Below are 20,985 nucleotides of genomic sequence, written 5' to 3' on the forward strand. Positions count from 1 at the left end.
TACCCGCCCTTTCCACCCTGCGGAAACCTGTTTCTGTTATCAGCCCTCTCCCGTTGGGCTGCAAGGACCCCACCCTCCATCACATTTTTTCCTTCCACCGGCAAGTGCAACTTTTACTGCCGTCAGCGGCGCGTGACAGAGTGGCGCTCGAAGGGTCCTTCCTAGACCCCCACCAGGGGGCCCGTTACCGGGTGTACTTTTCCATGGGGGAAGCCTGGTGCTACCTCTCCTGGGCGTCGGGGCATGTCCGGAGGGACTGCCCCTTAGCCCGGCAAGGAGGGGCACCTGGGATCCCCGAGACCCGGCAGGACATCGGCCCCGTCATTGCTGACATCCCTGGCTGCCCGGTATCCAAACCCGCCCGCCCTCCTCTTCGGACCACTGCTACTCCTGCTCAGGCCCAAGGGGCACCTCCCCTACAATGCCCAGACGAGCGGGAGAGCCCCGCCCTCGCTGCTGATAATCTAGCAGGGCCTATGGAGGAGGGTGTGGCAGAGGTACCACCAGGCATGGGAGAGAGCCTGCCCCAGGGAGAATCCTCCCTCCCTTATGCTGCCCCACCGTTCCCCCCCAAGTCCCTGAGCCATCGCCTTTACCCCCTGACACGACCGCTGCTAACCAGCCCCCAGATGATGCCATGAAGGGCTGGGCCCTAGTCCAGGGGAAGTGAGGCAAGCGAAAGGCTCGAGCTCCGCCTCATCTACCCGAGGCGGAGGACCCCCAGAAGACCAGGAAGGGGGGCACCGATGCCGAACCTTCCGCTTTGCCCACGAGTGCATCCCATCCACCGGTGTCAGCTGGGAAAGACGTGGCAGCGCCGGAGGGTAGTGTCTCCCCTCCACAGGAGACCTTCCCCTCCGAGACCCTCGAGGAAGCCCCTTCTGTCCTGACGCTACCCGAAGCCCCCATAAACCCCGAGGCAACGGTCGTGGCGGGTGCCGGCAGGGAGAACCCCGGGGCGGCGGAAAGTGTCCTCTCCTCCATGTTCGAGGAGATCAAGGCCTTAGATCTGACCCTGGTCGCCCAGGGGGAGGACGACCTTTTGCCAGCAAATTTCGATCTGGGCGACCTCCTCCACCCCTCTTTTCCCCATGCTCCCTCCGCTTAACTGATGCTTCCGCTCCCACCTCCAAGGAGCCCCTGGACTCCTCCACCGACCCAGCCGCTGATGGCACCCCACTGACGACCACCGAGCCTGCTCAGGTGACAGCTGGCACCACGCGGCCGGGGCACGAGTCACCAGGGGCACCCCCCGTTGGTGCGGAGCAATCGACTTCCTTCCTGGGCGGGGGCCCTACAGAAGATAATCCACCTCCTGATGCTATGGCTGCTAAATCCACCACAGAGTGCGCGCCCAGTGTCACTGAGAGCTCCCTCCCCAACCCCTTAACCCTTGAGCCTGATCGGGAGGTGCCACCATCCAGCTGCTTGCCTCCTGAAACCCAGAACCTCGCCTCTGCCCCTGCCCCTGCCCCTACCCCTATCCAGTTTACCTCCCGCAATGTCATTGCCACCCCCGGGGCTGTCTCCTTCCCTTTCCCAACTGATGACCCCCAGGGAGCGGCCTTTGTGTTCTCCTGCCCCGACCCATTAGGAGCTGCTATTTTCCCTCCACCACCCCCTATCGCCCCAGAGCTTGAGGTGGGCCTAGAAGCTCCAGCCCATCAGGCACCCCGTCTCGGGTCTGCACCCTGCTTGTCCGTTTTAGTGGACCACAGGGCTGCACCAAGGGCCCCGCTGGGGAACAACCGGGAAACTGTAACCCCACCCCATCATGAGCTGCGAGGAGAGCTGCGGAGGTTTTTAGAGGATGTCCGTGGCTCCCGCAACAAGGTACAACTTACTCTCCAGCGATGGGGGGACTTTTCTCAAATCCTCCAGGCCACAAGGACCCTCATGGGGGAAGGTAAAGGGACGGGGAAGCAGGATGCCGCGGCCTACTGGTGGGTCCACGTCTTCTGTGAACAATTACTCACCTACGGGATGGGTCACGGACTGCTGCGCGGCCCGCTGGGAGATGCGAGCGTCCCTGCCAGAGAGGACCCCGCCGACCCTCCCCATGACACCTCTCACCATCGCAACGTTGAACACCCGGGGTTGTAGGATGGCTCTCCGCAGGTCCCAGGTGCTCTCCTTCCTTCGGGAGGGAGGGTACTCTGTGGTTTTCCTGCAAGAGACCCATACGGACCCAACCACCAAAGACAGTTGACGGCTGGAATGGGGGGACAGGGTCTACTTTAGCCATGCCACAGGCTGGAGTGGTGACCCTGTTCTCCCCCGACCTATGGCCCGAGGTGCTAGGGGTCGCCGAGGCCGTGCCGGGTCGCTTGCTGCATCTCCGGGTCCATATGGAGGGGCTCGTGGTTAACCTCGATAACATCTATGCCCCGACATCGGGCCCGGAGCGGCTGCAATTCTACCAGCGGGCGTCTGCCTTCCTCGGCACCTTTGATTCTCACGAGTGCCTGGTCCTGGGCGGGGACTTTAATACCACCCTCGAGGAACAGGACCGCTCGGGGACCGAGCGGAGTCCGACTGCCGCGGACACCCTCCAGGAGATAGTGGAACATCACTCCCTAGTGGACATCTGGCGCGACCACCACCCGGATTACACTTCCACGTTCATCTTTGTCCGGGTGGAAGCCCATCGGTCGAGCCACTCCCGGTTGGACCGCATTTATTTATCACGCTTCTATCTCTCATGAGCCCACTCCTCCGGCATTCGGCTGGCCCCATTTTCTGACCATCATCTAGCCACCGTGACAGCCTCCCTCTGTGTGGAGAGGCCGGGGCCGGCCTACTGGCATTTTAACAACAGCCTGTTGGAGGATGAGGGCTTCCTGATGTCCTTCCGGGAATTCTGGCTGGCCTAACGAGGGCAGCGGCGTGCCTTTCCCTCGGCGCGGCAATGGTGGGACCTGGGGAAGGTGCGCGCCAGGCTTTTCTGCCGCGACTACACCCGGGACACCAGCCGACGGAGAAATGCGGCGATAGAGCAGTTGGAACGGGAGGTCTTAGAGCTGGAGAGGCATCTGGCCGCCAGCCCTGAGGACCCGCTCCTCTGCGGAGCATGCTGGGAGAAGCGGGAGGACCATCGGGCCTGGGGCGCCTTTGTTCGATCCCGCATCCACCTCCTTTGGGAGATGGATTGCGGCTCCCGCTTCTTCTATGCCCTGGAGAGAATGAGGGGGGCCAAGAAACATGTCACCTGCCTCCTGGCAGAAGACGGCACCCCCCTCACAGAACTGGTGGAGATGTGCGGGAGGGCCCGAGCCTTCTACGCAAGTCTTTTCTCCCCGGATTCGACCGACCCTGGCGCTTACAGAGTGCTCTGGGAGGAGCTCCCTACAGTCAGCACGAGCAACCGAGACGGGCTAGAGTTGCCTCTCACTCTGGCCGAGTTCTCGGAAGCTCTCTGTCGTATGCCCACTAATAAGTCTCCAGGCATGGACGGGCTGACCGTGGAGTTCTACCGCGTGTTTTGGGACGTCCTCGGCCCAGACCTAGTCACCATCTGGACCGAGTCTCTGCAGAGCGGGGTCCTCCCTCTTTCGTGCAGGCGACCTGTGCTCGCCTTACTGCCAAAGAAGGGGGACCTCCGCGATTTACGAAATTGGCGTCCCGTCTCGCTCCTCAGCACGGACTACAAAATCATAGCAAAAGCAATCTCGCTGCGCCTAGGGTCTGTGCTGGTGGATGTGATCCACCCAGACCAGACCTACACCGTCCTGGACTGCAGTATCTTTGATAACCTATTTCTGGTTCGGGACCTTTTGGAACTCGGGCGTAGAGACGGTCTGTTGTTCGCCTTCCTGTCCCTAGATCAGGAGAAGGCTTTCGTTAGGGTGGACCACGGGTACCTCCTGAGCACTCTGCGGGCATTTAGCTTTGGACCCCAGTTTGTGGGTTTTCTCCAGGTGCTGTACGCTTCCGCAGAGTGTCTGGTTAAGCTCAACTGGACCCTGACCGAACCGGTCAACTTCGGGCGAGGAGTATGGCAGGGGTGCCCCCTCTCGGGCCAGCTGTACGCTCTGGTGATCGAGCCCTTCTTCTGTCTCCTCCGCAGGAGGTTGACAGGGTTGGTGCTGCGGGAGCGTCCTCCGACTCCCTTGATGCTTTTGAGGAGCAGTGGGCGCTGTCCGAGGCTCTCTGCTCGGTGTCCCCGTCCGGCTTCCTTTGTTTTGACCCTTTGATTGGGGGAGAGAGTAAAGGACCCCAGCCCCAGCCATTGCTGCTGCGGACACCACCACCTTAGAGGGGTCCTTTCACACGTGGGTGCACATGCCCCCCCCCGGGTTGTCCACCCCACAGCCTGCCCCTTTTGTTGGGTGCTTTCAGAGGAGGGAATTGTTGGTGACACTCGGGCGTGGCGCCAGGTAACTCGAGGGGGTGGCAGACCTTGAGAGTCGATGAAGCCTTCTCGCTCTGGACCACCAGGTAACTCGGAAGGGTGGAAGACCACGAGAGTTGAGGAAGCCCCCCGCTCTGGGCCCAGGCAAGCTTGAACACTTCCCTCCCCTGAAGCTAATGAGAAAACAATTGTGATTGGTTGCTATGTTACACATTGCATATGCTGTTGTTTTGTTTTGTAAGCGTGTTATGCAAATTAAAAAAAAACCTTTTTTGCTTCAAAAAAAAAAAAATTACCCTCCTATAGCCATCTGGCCCAACCCTGTCACAGTAGTCAGTCATATCTGGTGTCTTAAGTGACAATAATCATTTATTACTTTTTACGCTTGTTAGGGCTGAAGAGCCAAAACAAAGAGTGGAGCTAGATTCTTTTCCTTTTTAGCATCATCAACAGATTTGTTTACTAAGCTCCAATCAGTTCAAGCTATGCCAACATATTGAAAGGTCATGGGATTGCATAGTGAAGGCCTAATCTGAAGGCAAGAAAGGCTACACAAATGTAAATGAGAGCTCAAGTTGGCTTGTAGAGTCTTTACTATTGGGACTGATGTGGGATGGAGTTATGCAGGAATAAACTATTCAGGAATAACTCCACATGTGAACACTCTTATTCTGGAATAAGCATCCACCCATGGAGTTATTCCACTTTAAATTTTTCTATTTTAGCTATTTTCTATTTTAGCACTTTAAATTCACCCCACCTTAATCAAAAATAACTTTCAAGTGTAGACAAAAAAATGTATTTTTTTTCAGTTTTCACCAAAAAAGTTGGCAGTCATTGGACGACTAACATACTGAACATCAGTGTAAATGGGGTAAGCTAACATTATGTCAAACCAACCTAATATCCTTCTTTGACAGGTAACAAGCCTTGTGATAGGAGGGAAGCAGTAGATGTCATATCTCTACTTTAGTAAAGCTTTTGATACTGTCTCACATGACCTTCTCATAAACAAATTAGAGAAATATAGCCTAGACCAGTGTTTCCCAAACTTGGGACACCGCTTGTTCAGGGAAAGCCCCTGGCGGGCCCAGCTGGTTTGTTTACCTGCCACGTCCGCAGGTTAGGCCGATCGCGGCTCCCAATGGCCGCGGTTCACTGTGCCTGGCCAATGGGGGCTGCGGGAAGTGGTGCGGGCTGAGGGACAGCGAACAGCGGCCAGTGGGAGCCGCGATCAGCCAAACCCGTGGACACGGCAGGTAAACAAACTGGCTGGGCCCGCCAGGGGCTTTCCCTGAACAAGCGGCATCCCAAGTTTGGGAAACACTAACCTAGATGAACCTACTATAAGGTGGGTGCATAACTGGCTGGAAAACCATACTCAGAGTAGTTTTCAATGGTTCAAAAATCGATCTGGAAGGGCATATTGTGGGGTCCCCCAGAGATCAGTCCTGGGTTCAGTTCTATTCAATATCTTCATGAATAATTTGGATAATGGCACAGAAAATACACATAAAGTTTGCAGATGATACCAAACCAGGAGGGATTGCAAGCATGTTGGAGGACAGGATTAGAATTCACAATAATCTTGACAAATTGGAGAAATGGTCTTAATTAAACAGAATGAAATTCAGTAAGGACAAATGCAAAGTACTACAATTAGGAAGGAATAATCAATTGCACAAATACAAAATGGAAGAGGACTGGCTAGGAGGAGTACTACAGAAAAGGATCTGGGGGCTGTACTGGATCCTAAGCGAAATATGAGTCAACAGTGTAACACTGTTGCAAAAAACCCCCCCAAAAAACAAAAAAAAACCCAAAAAACACCCCAACCATCTTCTGGGATGTAGCAGCAGGAGTGTTGTAAGCAAGACACGAGAAGTAATTCATCCGCTGTACTCTGCGCTGATTAGGCCTCAACTGGAGTATTCTGTCTAATTTTGGGTGCCACATTTCAGAAGAGATGTGGACAAACTGGAGAAAGTCCAGAGGAGAGCAACAAAAATGATTAAACATCTAGAAAACATGACCTATGAGGGAAGATTTTAAAAAATGGGTTGGTGTATTCTGGAGCAGAGAAGACTGAGGGGGGGACATGATAACAGTCTTCAAGTATGTAAAAGGTTGTTATAAAGGGAAGAGTGATAAATTGTACTCTTCAACCACTGAGAAGACAAGAAGTAATGGGCTTAAATTGCAGCAAGGGAGATTTAGGTTGAACATTAGGAAAAACTTCCTGTCAGGGTGGTTAAGCACTGGAATAAATTACCTATGGAGGTTGTGGAATCTCCATCATTGGAGGTTACTAAGAACCTATTAGAGAAACACCAAAAGGGATGGTCTAGATAGTACTTAGTCCTACCTCAGTGCAGGGGACCAAACTAGATGACCTACTGAGGTTCCTGCCAGTCCCACATAGCTATGATTTCTATGATTCCAGGAAGGAATTTGTCCCACGATGTTTAGGCAAGATTGTTTCCTCCAATTATTTGCACACTTGTACCAAAAAGAGCAAGTTTTCAATCCTATACTGTGCTAATTGTTCACTGGGCCTGGAGGTTCTGTTTGTGGCTCCCCAAACTTGAGGCTGGTGGGGGAGCCAGTTTGACCAAGCAGAGTTTAAAGCAGTCCACGACCATTTAGCCACACTCCTTCATAACATCTCAAGCACAGCCTGTGATGAGACCACTCACTCTCTCAAATGAGCGCCCCTGCTGGCGAGGTGCGTCTGCACCCGCACTCTCTCAGCTTTGCTCTGCTTGTGGTAGCCCCTGTTGATAGTTAAACTTCTCGAGCAGGTTTTCAGTGACTTGGCTCTCTGGCTGAGTCACACACCATTTGTAGGTATACAAACAAAACAGTCCCTTTCCGGGCTACAAATCCAATAGGGGCTCTCACAGTGTCCTCTGTAACATTGCAGTCTGTAGCCCTGTCTCCTGGCTCAGCTCTCAGTCAGTCTAACAGGGCCACAGTACCCTGATTAGCCTTGGCCGCTCCTGAGCTAGCTTCTAATGGTACCTGCTCTGTTATGGAGCAGTGCCCCTGGGCCCTTCCCTGGTGACTCTTTGCTCTCTAGCAAGCCTTCCAGACCCCAGCTGAGTTACTAGTTCAGTTTGATCCCCTTTTGGGTTAACATGGTTCAATTAAATGCTGACCTTCTTTAGGGTCTTCTCTCCCCTTCTCTGGGCTTGGTTAAGCTCCCTTCTCTGGGCTCAGGCAACTCTGCCTGTGGGGGAGGGAACCTGCCCCACCCACTACTCCAGGTCCCAACACAGGGGCCCTATAAGTAGCAGCCACCAGCTGCTTCTCTTTAACTATTTGCTGCTGCCTTTCCCTGAGCCACTTCCCTTCTTTCTTTCCCACTAGCCCCAGCACTTTCAGCTTCACCCTTACTTCAGGGCTGAAGTCCTGCATGAGTCCCAGTCATCAGCGGAAGCACCTTCCTTGCTTCTCTGACTCCAGCCAGGAACTGCTCTGTCCAGGTATTACAACTCCTTCATCTAACCAGGAGCACCTTTCTTGCCCCCCTAACTCCAGCCAGCAACTGATCTGCTCTGTCAGCAGCTCCTTTTATATGAGCCTGCTGGGCTCTGATTGGCTACTTCCTCTCAGCCTCCTTATGCCACTTGGAGGTCCCACCACTACTGCTGTTTTCTGGAGCTGGGTGTGGTAGGACCATGAGGCTTCCAGCAGGGGGCCTCAAAGGGCCTGATACACCCCATCACACAGCCCTTACATCAATGCTAGTCACCTATACTAGCAGGGGGAACCCTAGATGGGGAGATCTGGCTGCTTTCCAGCTTCCTAATGATGCAGAAACAGGGCCTACCTGTCTATTTCATTTTCTTTTCTCCTAACATATTCTTTCTATGAATAACATCAGAGCTGCAGGACCAATCCTGTTCCAACTGAAGTCAACAGGACTTTGCCATTAATGTCAACGGGATAATGAAAATTTGTAAAAGGCACCTGAGATACATTTGAATCTAACATTTCTTTGTGAAGTTCCTTCCTTTTAAATATGTATTTTAAAGAAAACACCTTTTTTTCTGGGTTGCCCCAAAATGTTTCCAAAGAGTTCCTCTCATCTTATGGTAGGCATATTCACATCACATCATGCTTACATTGGGTCAGATACTCAGTTGAATGAGGAAACTGTGTGAGTAAGGAAACTGGAGTCTAGCCCATTGGAATATAACATTTTATACTGTCTATGATATTGATTCACAGTATTCAGTTTTTTAAAAAACAACAATTTAATTGATATTGTAATGATCTACATTGAGCATAAAGGCCCCCAATACAGCAAGTCATCTGTGTGTGTGTGTGTGTGTATGTGTGTGTGTGTATATATGTGCATGCTTAACTTTAAGCCTATGATTAATTTCCTTGAAGTAACTGAAACAACTTGTGTGCTTAAAGCTAAGCATGGGCCTAAAATGCTTTGTTGAATCGGTCCATAATTCTTAACTGCAAAAGTAAGACATACCAGATTTAAAGTTTTATAAAGAATTTTGAATAAATCTCCCCATGTTTTAACAAATTAAAACAAGCATGAATTAATTTCTTAGATTATTATAGAGAAATGTAATTAACAATTGATCTGCTGTTCACTGTGATGATTAATCAAGGACAAAATCTTTTATATCAAAGTGTATCTTTTTAAACAAAATCTAGCCATAAGACATTTAAGTAATTGCAAACTAAGAAATCATTATCCCAAATTTTATTCCATTACTTCACTTTGTGCCAGTAAAGGAAAGGAAAAGGAATACTTGTGGCACCTTAGAGACTAACAAATTTATTTGAGCATAAGCTTTCGTGAGTAAAGGAGAATCTCTCCCTGTTGAGTCTAATATAACTGATTTCAGTGTACTTTAAATATTATTCCTTGGAATAAATAATACTGGGGTTAAAACAATTGTTTGTTTCAACATATTTTATGAATCAATATAAAGATATATACCAAAAGGGTCAGATTCTTGCTTTTCTCACAGGCAGTGAAAGTGTCAGCCTCATGAAGAAACAGATAATTAAGTTAGGAGAATTGACGGGAAATATAAATTTTAAAGGTAAAATTATGTAACTTTAGCGCCCTCGTGGCCAAGATGGAGTCTGCTCTGCAGGCAGCTCTGGCCAAGAGATGGCATGTGCAGCAATGCAGCAGGAAAAATCTCTTCCACCCCAGAGGCACCTGTTCCAAACCCCGCAGAGTGAACACACACACCCACAGGAAAAGTACAATGGCTATAACAAAGGGAAAAATTTATTTACAGAGGAATGAGAGGAGAAAAACACAAGGGGAAATGTAGGGGCAGTAGTACAGGGTTGCATCCAAACCAAGGCCCCACCGGCCCAGTGGTAGCACAGTCGGAAAGGGCAGACACCGAGCAATGTGTCTGCACACAGAGTTCAGGAGTCCTGAGCAAAGTTCCAGTTCAGTGCTGAGTCTTGGGTGCTCCTGGTCGTCTTTGGCGGCAGTGAACTTTCCCCAACAAACCCCTCTGGTGCCCTCTTCTGCTGCTTTCTGCAAAGCCACACAGAGAGACCATCTCCCCACTTAACTAACTTGCAGCCTCCCTCCTTATTCCCAGTGCAGAGTCACAAGCCCCAGTACTCACAGCCCCATGCAGCTCTGGGCACCAGTGATACTGGGTCTAGCTCCGGCCTGTCCTTCCCAGGCAATTCCTCCCTGGCACAGTGCTCCTCCTGGCTCCTGTCCTGGGGTGTCCCCGCTTGGCTGCCCTGTCCTTCCCAGGCTTCAGGCAGGTTCTCTGCTGCTTCACTTTGTGAGGGCCTGCGGGCTGCCACTCTTCTCCTTCTCTCTCTGGCTTCAGAGCCCCACCTGGAGTTTCCCTCCTTTCTCTCACTGCTCCCCCTCTCCCCTTAGGAAAAGATTTAAAGGGGCCATGCTCTCTAAACCCCAAGGAATTACACTCTCCCCCACCCAAAAGAAATAATCCTTGATGTTCCCATCAAAGTGGGCAACTCTACACCATGGATCCCCAGCAGGAGACCCAGGGCCCCCATTCGTCAGGATCATTCCCATCATCCATCCCACAGGACCCCAAGGGGTGGAACAGGTTTCCCATGAGGCAAGTCATCCCCCATGGCACCCCCAGAGATCTGTAGGTCACTGGGTTCCCCTAAATGATCATATGTCAGCACACATCTGGGCTTCCCTTCCCTAGAGGAACATCTAGGCTGGCTGTCAGGTATTGGCTGAGGTGACACCACTGAACATGGAGGCAAGATGATGGATCCTTGAGACATGAATTCAAGGGCATCTGGGTTTAAAGTGGCTGTTTGCGGTACAGGGTTCTCTGCCTGCACTGAATCTTCCTCATCATGTTCTTGGGGGGGTCTCCACAGCTTTGGACAGTGGGGCATTGGAAGTGCTCAGTATGGGTTCTTCCCCTTCACCATCTCTTTGTGCGACAACAAGAGGGTCCATTAGGGTCGGCGCATTCCAAACTGGATGATTGCCAAACCCCATTTCATCCTTACTCTCCGAGGAGCTGGGCGTTTGCAGCGGACAGATATATTTCCATTGTTGGGACTGTGTCTGACTCATGGGGCCAGGAGGCTCAAAATCTGTGGAAACATCTTTATGGGAAAACAATACTTGTCCTACAGGTAACAAATGATTCTGGTGGAGAGTTTTGGTGGGGCCATGACTGCCCTCAGGATGTATGCGGTATACTGGTAGATCCCCAAGTTTCTTCTCTATAATGTATGAGTGTGACTCCCAATGATCTGCAATTTTGTGTTTTCCCTGTAGGCCGAGATTTTGGGCCAAAATTCAGTCACCAACCTGAATCTCCTGTTGCCTCACTTGCTGATCATATCGGGTTTTATTTTTTTGATTCTGGTGACCAGCTGCTTACGTCCCTATCCGATATGCCTCCTTCGGTTGATTTCTTCAGCGAGTCACATACCCCAAGTATGTTTCTGGGAGTGCCCCACCTGAAGACACTCCAAAACAGAGATCGACCAGCAACCAGGCTTCTTGACCGAACATTAGCGTATATGGTGTGAACCCAGTTGCGTCATGTCGAGTGCAGTTATACGCATGTATCAAATGCTTCATGTGCTGGCTCCAGTATTTTTTCTGCTGAGGCTCCAGAGTTCCCAGCATGTTCAGCAGTGTGCGGTTGAATCATTCTGGTAGTGGATCCCCTTGTGGATGATAAGGGGTGGTGCGTGATTTCTTGATCCCCATGATCTTACAAAGTTCTTTTATTAACCGACTTTCAAAATCCCGTCCCTGATCTGAGTGTAGTCTGGCGCGCAACCCATAGTGAATGAAGAACTTTTCCCACAGGATCTTGGCAACGGTGGAAGCTTTTTGATCTTTGGTGGCATAAGCCTGGGCATAATGAGTAAAATGGTCAGTGACCACCAAAATATTTGCAGTACCCCGATGGTCAGGCTCTAATGATAGAAAGTCCATAAAGACAAGCTCCATGGGTGCAGAACTTGTGATGCTGACAAGAGGAGCCACCTGCGTAGGCAGAGTCTTTCGTTGGATACATCTGGTGCAGGTGCGAATATGGTGGGCAATGTCATGCCCCATCCGGGGCCAATAGAATCTTCCCTTAACTCTTGTCTCCAATCGCTTGACTCCCAGATGCCCCATTCAATTATGGCAGGCCTCTAACACGCCTCACCGGTACTTCTGCGGTAGCAACAATTGCTTTGGGTGAGGCCTCTGGGGATGCTTCTGCCCTCGATAAAGTCATCCATCCTGAACCAATAGGTGGTCCCATTCTTTCAGCAAAAGGGCCTCCTCTGGGTGACTCAGTCGAATAGCCTTGGGATCCTTTCCCCTTTCCAGTGCATAAAGGATGTCCTTCATCCGTGGATCAGCTCTCCGGGCATGCTCCACCTCTCGATCCTTTAGTCTGGGTAGCTGAGGGTCCTGTACTCTAGTAAAACTTGAGTAGACTATGGGTATGGCTTCTTGTGGTGCACCCAGACAGTCAAATGCTCATTCTCCATTAGCTGTGGATTTTTCCTCCACAATGGATACCCATTGGCATAAAGCTCTCAATTCAGGGGTCTCCACATTCATCTGATCATTGGGTTATAAATCTTTAGAATGAGGCCGCCGAGACAAGGCATCTGCATCCATGTTTGTTCGACCGGGTAGATACTGCAGAGTGAAATCATAGGCAGAGAGTGCCTCTAACCACCGGTGCCCTGCTATAGATAATTTTGCTGTTGTTTTGATGTATGTCAAAGGGTTATTATCGGTTTTTACAGTGAACTTGGCCCCATAGAGGTAGGCATGAAACCTCTCGGTGATGGACCATTTCAATGCCAGGAACTCCACTTGATGAGCAGGGTAGTTTCTCTCAGGCGGTGTGAGATCTCGACTTGCAAACGCTACCGGTTGGAGTTTGCCCTCGTGCTCTTGATAAAGGACAGCACCTAAACCTGCGTAGCTTGCATCGAGGTGAAGTTCATATGGCTGAGTGGGATCACCGTACACCAAAACAGGTGCTTGAGTGAGCTGTTGAATGATTTTACGGAAAGCTTCTTCACACTCAGCAGTCCACTGCTTTCCAAAAGGTACACCTACATTAAAGTACTGATGCCGAGGTGCGTTCCCCTTCTTCTTATTTGTGGGGGGTATCCCTTGGTGAGCTCTGTGAGTGCATGTACGATGTGCAAAAAATTCTTGATGAACCTGTGGTAATAGCCACAGAATCCTGGAAACGACTGTAATTCCTTGAGAGTCGTGGGCCTCGGCCAGGGGGTTACCATCTTCACCTTCTCTGGGTCTGTAGTTATACCATCTGCAGACACTATGTGTCCTACATACCGCACGGATGTCTGGCAGAAGATGCACTTGTCTAAGGATAACTTGAGGCCTGCGTGTTCCAAACGATCCAGGACTTTACACAGCCGAGTCTCATGTTCTTCTAAAGTGCGCCCGAACACTACAATGTCATCCAAGTGCTCCAGACACTCCAAAAGGTGCATGTCTGCTACCACCCGCAACATGCGTCACTGAAACATGACTGGAACTTGAGATACTCCCTGGGGCATGCGATTAAATTGGTAAAACCGTAAGGGGCAGATGAATGCTGTCTTCTCCCGGTCCTCTGGTGCCATGGGCACTTGATAGTATCCACTGCAGAGGTCAAGGACAGAGAACCAGCAGCTACCATTCAGGCTATCCAAGGCGTCATCCACCTGGGGCATTGTGTATTGGTCATGGATCGTCCGCCGGTTCAGAGTGTGATAGTCGACGCACATGCACACCTTTCCACTTTTCTTTCGTACTACTATGATCGGCAATGTGTAGGGGCTCCTGGATTCCTCAATGATACCTGCTTGAGCCAGTTCCTGTAGGTGCTGCCTCACATCTTCAGTATCAGTGGGGACTAATCACCTTGACCTCTCTCGAAAAGGCCGACCATCCTGCATTTGGATATGGTGTTCCACATCATGCGCACACCCAACATCCCACTTGCGCATAGAGAAAACAGCTTTCCTCTTGACTAACTTTTCACACAGGCGGTCCTTCCACTCAGCAGGAATGGGGGAAACCCCAGACTGGAAACTATCCCTCCCAAAAGGTCTAGCCTTGGTCTTCTCTTGGGATGGGGGGCCCCTCGCTCGCTGGTATGCGGCTTTACATAAAGCGTGCATTGGCAGCTCCCGCAGATAGTTGTTCCCTGCCATCTCACGGCATTTCCACGCCAATCTCTGGAACAGGTTTGCATTTGTCCCTAGGATTAAAGGTGCATACTCTCTTCCCTTTGGATCTGGGCAGACCAGTGCCAATGTTTCTATTTCCTGGTTTACTCCCGCAACGTTCTTTGGAAACCGGACATTCAACAGAATATATCCCCGATAGGAGCAGGAGTCACAGCCAATTCCCCATACTGTCAGGCTAGACAGGGGACGCAAGGGTAAATGCTGTAGGTATTCTTGGTAGTAAGATTCATAAAGTATGGCGATCTGCTGTCCAGCAATGCCTCATACAATCGTCCTTCTATACGAACGGGTACTATAGCCTGAGGGCCTACCAGCCCATCTGGGTAACCCCTGTTTGTGTTTTTCTCTGGGGAGCCCTGGGATTTCAGGGTCTTGGGTTGCTCCTTCCCCAAACCCCATTGGTGTTTCCCTGAAGCTCCCTAATGGTTTGCTGCAATCTCTGAGATACCCTTGCGTGATCCGTCTTGTTTTGGCAGTCCAAGGCATAGTGACCCATCTCTCCCACAGTTGTAACAGAAACCTTCTCGCTGGCTATCACCCCTCCTGCTACTCTCCCCACTTGAGGATGGCACAGTATGTCCCTGAGCCTTCATCATGGCCACTTCTCGGGTCAAATCTCTCAGTGCTGCTGCCACTGACGGGGCCTCTTCCATCTCTCCAAGCGCTGTCATGATGTGACTCCCTGTCTTCTTCGGCTGCACCACTGCGTCCACTTGCAACAATTGCTCCTCCTCTTCACGTATCTCTCAAATGAGCTTGTGGAACGGGGGTGGGTTTGGGGCCCACTCCCTCAGCTGCAGTTGCCACAGCATCAATCCATCTTGTCAGGTGCCCCGAAGGATCTGGTCCAACCTAGCGGAATCAATGTGCTTGATGGGGATGCCCCCCTTCCGCACTACCTGCTGTAGCAAATCCTCTAGTCTCCTGATGAAATCCGACAATCGTTCATGGGGCTCCTGATAGGTATGGCAGAAACAATAATACAGGTCTTCACTGCGATCAGTAGCACCGTAGACACTCTCAAGAGCTGCTAAATAGTCTTGCACTGTGGCAGCTGGTTGTGAGTCTTTCAGGGCTCGGACAATTTGCATGGCAGGTCCCCTCAGACTCTCAAGCACACGTTTCTGCTTCTCAGCATCAGAGCATTCCCACTCTTGGACAAGTGGCACCATAAAATCCCTCCAGGTCTCGTAATCATCCTCCCCTGAGGGTACAGGTGACACCTCTGAGAAAGAAGGTAACCGCTTGTATGGAGCACTTTCATAGGCCAGCTTCAATGCATCTTTGAGAGTGTTTCCCAGCTCTTTGGCCCATCCCACCAGGCTGGGTGCTGCGGGTGTTGGAGCTCCTCCTAATGCCAAAATTAATTCCTCTCTTGTCCGCTTCCTCATCCACCATCAGAGCTTGCAATTTCTGCGCTAAAGAATCCACCTCAAGTGACATAGGCACACTAGTAGGGGACTGCTCTGCCCCCAGATTGTCCAGGGGATACCTCCTACTTGCACCTCTTTGGGCACTTTATCAAGAGTGCTTCCTTGGAGTGAGTACATAGTGCTATCATGCCCTTCACTTTGTGGTTGTAAATATGGGTGTGGACCTTCACTCTCCCCAGTATTTCAGCTGCATCCAGGCTCTCCTCAATTTTATTTGGCTCCATCTCTTCTGGGAACCCTGCCACCCTTCTCCCTCTCTCTCTCTGTCTCCAGAGCCCCACCTGGAGTTTCCCTCCTTTCTCTCACTGCTTCCCCTCCCCCCTTAGGAAAAGATTTAAAGGGACCCTGCTCTCTAAACCCCAAGGGGTTACAGTTATAAGGTAGAGCATTATGGGCAAGAGTGTTGGAACATTTTCATGGAAACATAGCAAAGTACTTTAGCTTTAGTGTGACATCCAAAAAAAACCACAAAGTGATAACATTATTATTTTAAGGGCCTGATTCTGCCACCGCTATTTACATGGCATAGAACTTATGCTGCAGGAAGCTTTAGTGAAGTCACAGGGGATTATCTGTGAAGTAAAATGCTACTCAATGGGAATAACAATGGCAGAACTGGGTCTTAATAACGATATCAATGTTTAGTTAAAACTGGTTGCATCTGAAAATGCGAGGCCTCTCAAGACGGCCAGTGTAGTCTGTAATAAAAACCACTTATTATAGGAATAGGTAGTTCTGTTTATTTAAGGGGAATAAGAAGTTTTGTTTTATTTGTGTGGTTTTCTTTTGTTCTGTTTTACTATTGGGCAATCCCTTTGCCCTTTAAGATGATGTCAGATGAAGGCTGAAGAGTTCCTTGCATCAAAAGTTTAACTTCCTGTTTCACTCATGGCTGATTCTGAACTGGACCTGTGCAAAGAGACTTAGGGTTAGACAGCGTACAGCGCCCCCAGGAGGTCAGGGGAAAATGACTGCTGTGTTACTTTTGGACAGCATGCAACCTGGGTTCCTTGGCCCAGTCTCCTCCCTGGTCCCTCTGGGTAGTCTAGAGCTGTTAATGACACTAATCTTTCACAGTCTTTTCCATCCCTGGAGCACAGAGACTACAAATTTGTCTTCCCTTTCTCAGGGACACAACGATGAAAGGGCCACTTGTGTTCTTCCTCCTCTCTTTTGCACCTGTGCAGGGTTGATAGATCAGAGCCTTAAGGCACCTGTAAAATCAGCTTTGCTTACTTTCCCCAGCTGGAGAGTATAGAATGCTTACCGATATAGTACAAAGGTGCAGATACAAACCTAATAAAAGTAGGTTTAGAAGGAAAATCTTGACAAGGGAAAATCCTTCTCTTCTCTCCAAAGCATTAAAAAGAGTAGATAAAAATGTTCCTCAAAGCCTGGGAATGAAGGTTAAAAATACTTAAACTGAGTTGAAACTAAAATTTAAGGTCCAAAGCAGGCTCATCACAGGTGGGACCCCTGTCTTCCTTCAGCTTTCCCCAACAATATAAGAGGATTCAACAGGTGCATTCAAAGGATGGATGTGATTGTAGATAGATAGGTAGGTAGTTGGTGTGATTCTCCAATGCCTTATAGCTTGAGTAGCTATTGACATGAGTACAAAGTTAATGGACAGTGGCGTACAGACCTACCGAAACAGAATATTAGCATTTTACACCCATTTTCCACTCACTAAGCCCATTCTAACTCTGGTGCAGCATATCTACACTGGGGCTTAGCTACACTGGGTGCAAAAGCCACTAGTATAGAGACCGCCTCTTGCCTCAGTTTTACCCTGACTGTTGGGATCATCTGAGGCACCTGAGCCTCCAGATTTAAACATGAGGGGTCTGGAGGCAAGGTATTTTCAGTGGAAGGGCCCTCCTCAGCTATGGAATCCACTCTCCTAGGGCTTGTCTATACGAACATTAGTTCATGGCAGGCTGGGGTATAAATCTACCCTGCACTAGTCTGCCCCACAGTAAGTGTCCATGCGGACCCTTCTGCCAGCCTGCCACCCATAGAAAGTTTTGTGGTGTGGTTTGATTGACCACGCTTTGAAACAGGAGTAAGTTAAAGCACACTAGGGAGCTTGTAGTGTGCAGCAGCAGGGTTCACACAGACACCTTACTGCGTGGCATTGCATGGCACGTTAGTGCAGGGTAGATTTGCACCCCAGAGTGCAGTGAACTAAGTGTTCGTCTAGATGAGCCCTTAGATCGAGGCTGAGTTTGCTGAGCTGTGGGTGTCAGAAGGAAAAGGTGCAGTTTTTGACTGAGAAGTGTATTTTATTGAAGCCACCTTCTCAATAGCAGATCAGCCTGGTAATGTCTTGATTCTTGCATTTTAATCTTTGTATATGCACTTGTGAAATTAGATCCGCACATTTTATAAATGTAAAATAAATAAGCCACAGCAAATTCCCTGGTTCTAGTTACCTCAGACAAGACAGCACAGCAACATAGGTTTAATAGTGGTAGTGGATTTACCATCTGTCACCTTGCTTAAAAACCTGGCTCTAGGATTACAAGCTTAACTCTTTACAAGGATTTTTTTATTTTGTTTGGTGTGGAAACAGAAAGTTGATGGCCAAGTCCTGAAATCCTGCATTTTGTAAAGATTCCCCATAGCAAGGAACTCATACTGAAGCACAAACCTTCACCATAGATTATGAAAGAGCATTTATTTGGCCAGCGCTATGCTCCAACGGGGTTTGGGAGTAGCTGGGATATCGCCAGTTTAGTTCATGTTGAGGCATCACATGGCGCATGAACTGGCAAACATGACTGTAGATGATATCAATAGAAAGGGCCTGAGGCACTCAATTCAGATCTGGATCTTCATTATGAAACATCTCCTTCCTCTACAAAAGTCAAGGGTGCTTGGATTCTGGGGTTCGTTTGGCTCCATGTGGACATAGTCAGCGATAAATTTGGATCTGGATCTGGGTTTGCAGTCCAACACTTCCTCCCACACCAAGTTCAGAGCTGTTTGGATCAGAAGTTTTGGATCTGGCTAATCGGTAGTAAAAGCTGTGGGAAATGTATGTGCAGAATTTTCCTTCTATCCCTGCTTTTGGGAGAAATCAGCCCATAAAGCAACAGATACTGATTTCTTTTTTCTTTTATTTTTTAAGTCCTTGAGGTCAACTTTATGGGGAAATAATTTACTGTTTTTAAAGTTATATTCCCTCGGGTGAATAATTAAAGCACCTGGTCTAGTGGTAAATTAATTCTATTTTTCTTTTCTTTCAGGACTGAAGGCTACAGCATCTTATATTACCTGTGGGTTTGAGAAGTGAAGAATAACTCTGATCACAGGGTGACTCAATTTGCCTATGTTTTGATGGAAAAATGAAAGCATCTAGAATACAGCATTTTTTATACTTCTAAAACTGCCTTTGACTACAACATCTATTCCCTTAAAAACACACACAAAATGTCAGAACTTGACCCTTCATCTGGATTAGTAGGAAACATGGAAAATGGGACTTTTCTGGAGCTATATCCCACATCCCTGTCAACTTCAGTGGATTCCTCAGCTGGCCGCTTATCAAATGTCTATGTCTATGTTTCTATATTTCTCAGCCTCTTAGCATTTCTTCTTTTGTTATTAATCATTGCACTTCAGAGGCTGAAAAACATCATCTCTTCCAGTGCCTCGTACCCAGAATACACTAGTGATGCTGGAAGTTCTTTCACTAATTTAGAAGTTTGTAGTATTTCTTCCCAGCGATCTGCTTTCTCAAACCTTTCTTCATGAAAAGAAATGAAGGAAATACATTGGGAAATGGAACAACTTTGTCTAGCTTTTGAGGGAAATCGTGCATGTAGCATTTGCCATTGAGGACTATTAATCATGAAAGAGGTGACTTTTAGAGTTCTCTTTGAGTTTTCTTTCTCTTTTTAGTTTCCATTTCCCCTTTTATTAATGATGCTTTTCATCTTGGAGCATGGAAAATGGCATCTGGTCGTAGCTTCATGTATGTAATATTAATGCTGCCTTTCTGTCATACGTATACACATCCATGCGTACACAAAGTCTTCCTGCCAAATTTGAATATGGTTCTAGGTGGATGTTCTAATTCTTTGCAGTTGTATCCCTCTTACCTGGATTTCCCTTTGTTAGTGTGTCATTGACTTTTCACTGGATAGGGCCTTCTGGACAAGATCACTTTCACAAAAATGCCACCACACTAATTTGGTAGACAAATTGGCACCTTGGCCAATTTTAAAGTTATTGGGTGGGGTTTTTTGTTTGTTTGTTTGTTTTGTTTTTAATTGTGATGTCGTTTCAGTATTTAAATTATGTTATTAAAACAAAACTAAAATAATTCTTTTGTTAACAAACATTAATTTTGTCTATGTATACCAATCCATTGAATCTTTCTGTATAAAGCCTGTAGAAGTCAATTTTCACATACACTTTGACATATTTGCTTAATTTTATTTAGCAAAAGCAACTAGAATAAATATGCACCGTTGTAAACTCAAGCTGTACTGTATGTTGTAAAGATATTTTTAGGACCTACTTGCATGCAGTTGACAGGGCTACCTGCTTCTTAGGGGGATGGGTTTCTGCCTCTGCATCACAAATACAGCACACCTCCTTTCCATACGTCAGTGCTACTCTAGCTTATTGTTAATGAAGCCAAACACAATCTGAGCAGCCTCTGCTCTCCTTGAGAGACACATAACTCCCATTACTGTTGCTGGCAGCTGATTGCCTTTATTAAGAGCCCTTATAGGCATGAGGAGTTCTTACCTCAGTGGAGCTACTTACATCAGTCAGAATCATAGAATCATAGAATATCAGGGTTGGAAGGGACCTCAGGAGGTCATCTAGTCCAACCCCCTGCTCAAAGCAGGACCAATCCCCAACTAAATCATCCCAGCCAGGGCTTTGTCAAGCCTGACCTTAAAAATATCTAAGGAAGGAGATTCCACCACCTCCCTAGGTAACGCATTCCAGTGTTTCACCACCCTCCTAGTGAAAAAGTTTTTCCTAATATCCAACCTAAACCTCCCCACTGCAACTTGAGACCATTACTCCTTGTTCTGTCATCAGCTACCACTGAGAACAGTCTAGATCCATCCTCTTTGGAACCCCCTTTCAGGTAGTTGAAAGCAGCAATCAAATCCCCCCTCATTCTTCTCTTCCACAGACTAAACAATCCCAGTTCCCTTAGCCTTTCCTCATAAGTCATGTGTTCCAGTCCCATAATCATTTTTGTTGCCCTCTGCTGGACTCTTTCCAATTTTTCCACATCCTTCCTGTAGTGTGGAGCCCAAAACTGGACACAGTACTCCACATGAGGCCTCACCAGTGTCGAATAGAGGGGAACGATCACGTCCCTCGATCTGCAGGCAATGCCCCTACCTATACATCCCAAAATGCCATTGGCCTTCTTGGCAACAAGGGCACACTGTTGACTTATATACAGCTTCTCGTCCACTGTAACCCCTAGGTCCT

General features: G+C 48.8%; 1 protein-coding gene across 2 annotated transcripts in view; it reads left to right on the forward strand.

Annotated features, from left to right (window-relative positions):
- SERTM1 (serine rich and transmembrane domain containing 1) overlaps nucleotides 1-19,413 on the forward strand; it is a 34,577-nt gene extending 15,164 nt beyond the window's left edge. For both annotated transcript variants that reach the window (XM_037889676.2, XM_043531966.1), the window contains exon 2: nucleotides 18,768-19,413. In XM_037889676.2, coding sequence (XP_037745604.1) covers nucleotides 18,952-19,275 — 324 coding nt within the window. In that variant the 5' untranslated portion in view covers nucleotides 18,768-18,951 and the 3' untranslated portion in view covers nucleotides 19,276-19,413. The remainder of the gene's footprint in view (nucleotides 1-18,767) is intronic.
- The last annotated feature ends 1,572 nt before the right edge of the window (nucleotides 19,414-20,985 follow it).

Source organism: Chelonia mydas, chromosome 1 (assembly GCF_015237465.2).
Source record: "Chelonia mydas isolate rCheMyd1 chromosome 1, rCheMyd1.pri.v2, whole genome shotgun sequence".
In the NCBI taxonomy this organism is placed as follows: domain Eukaryota; kingdom Metazoa; phylum Chordata; order Testudines; family Cheloniidae; genus Chelonia; species Chelonia mydas.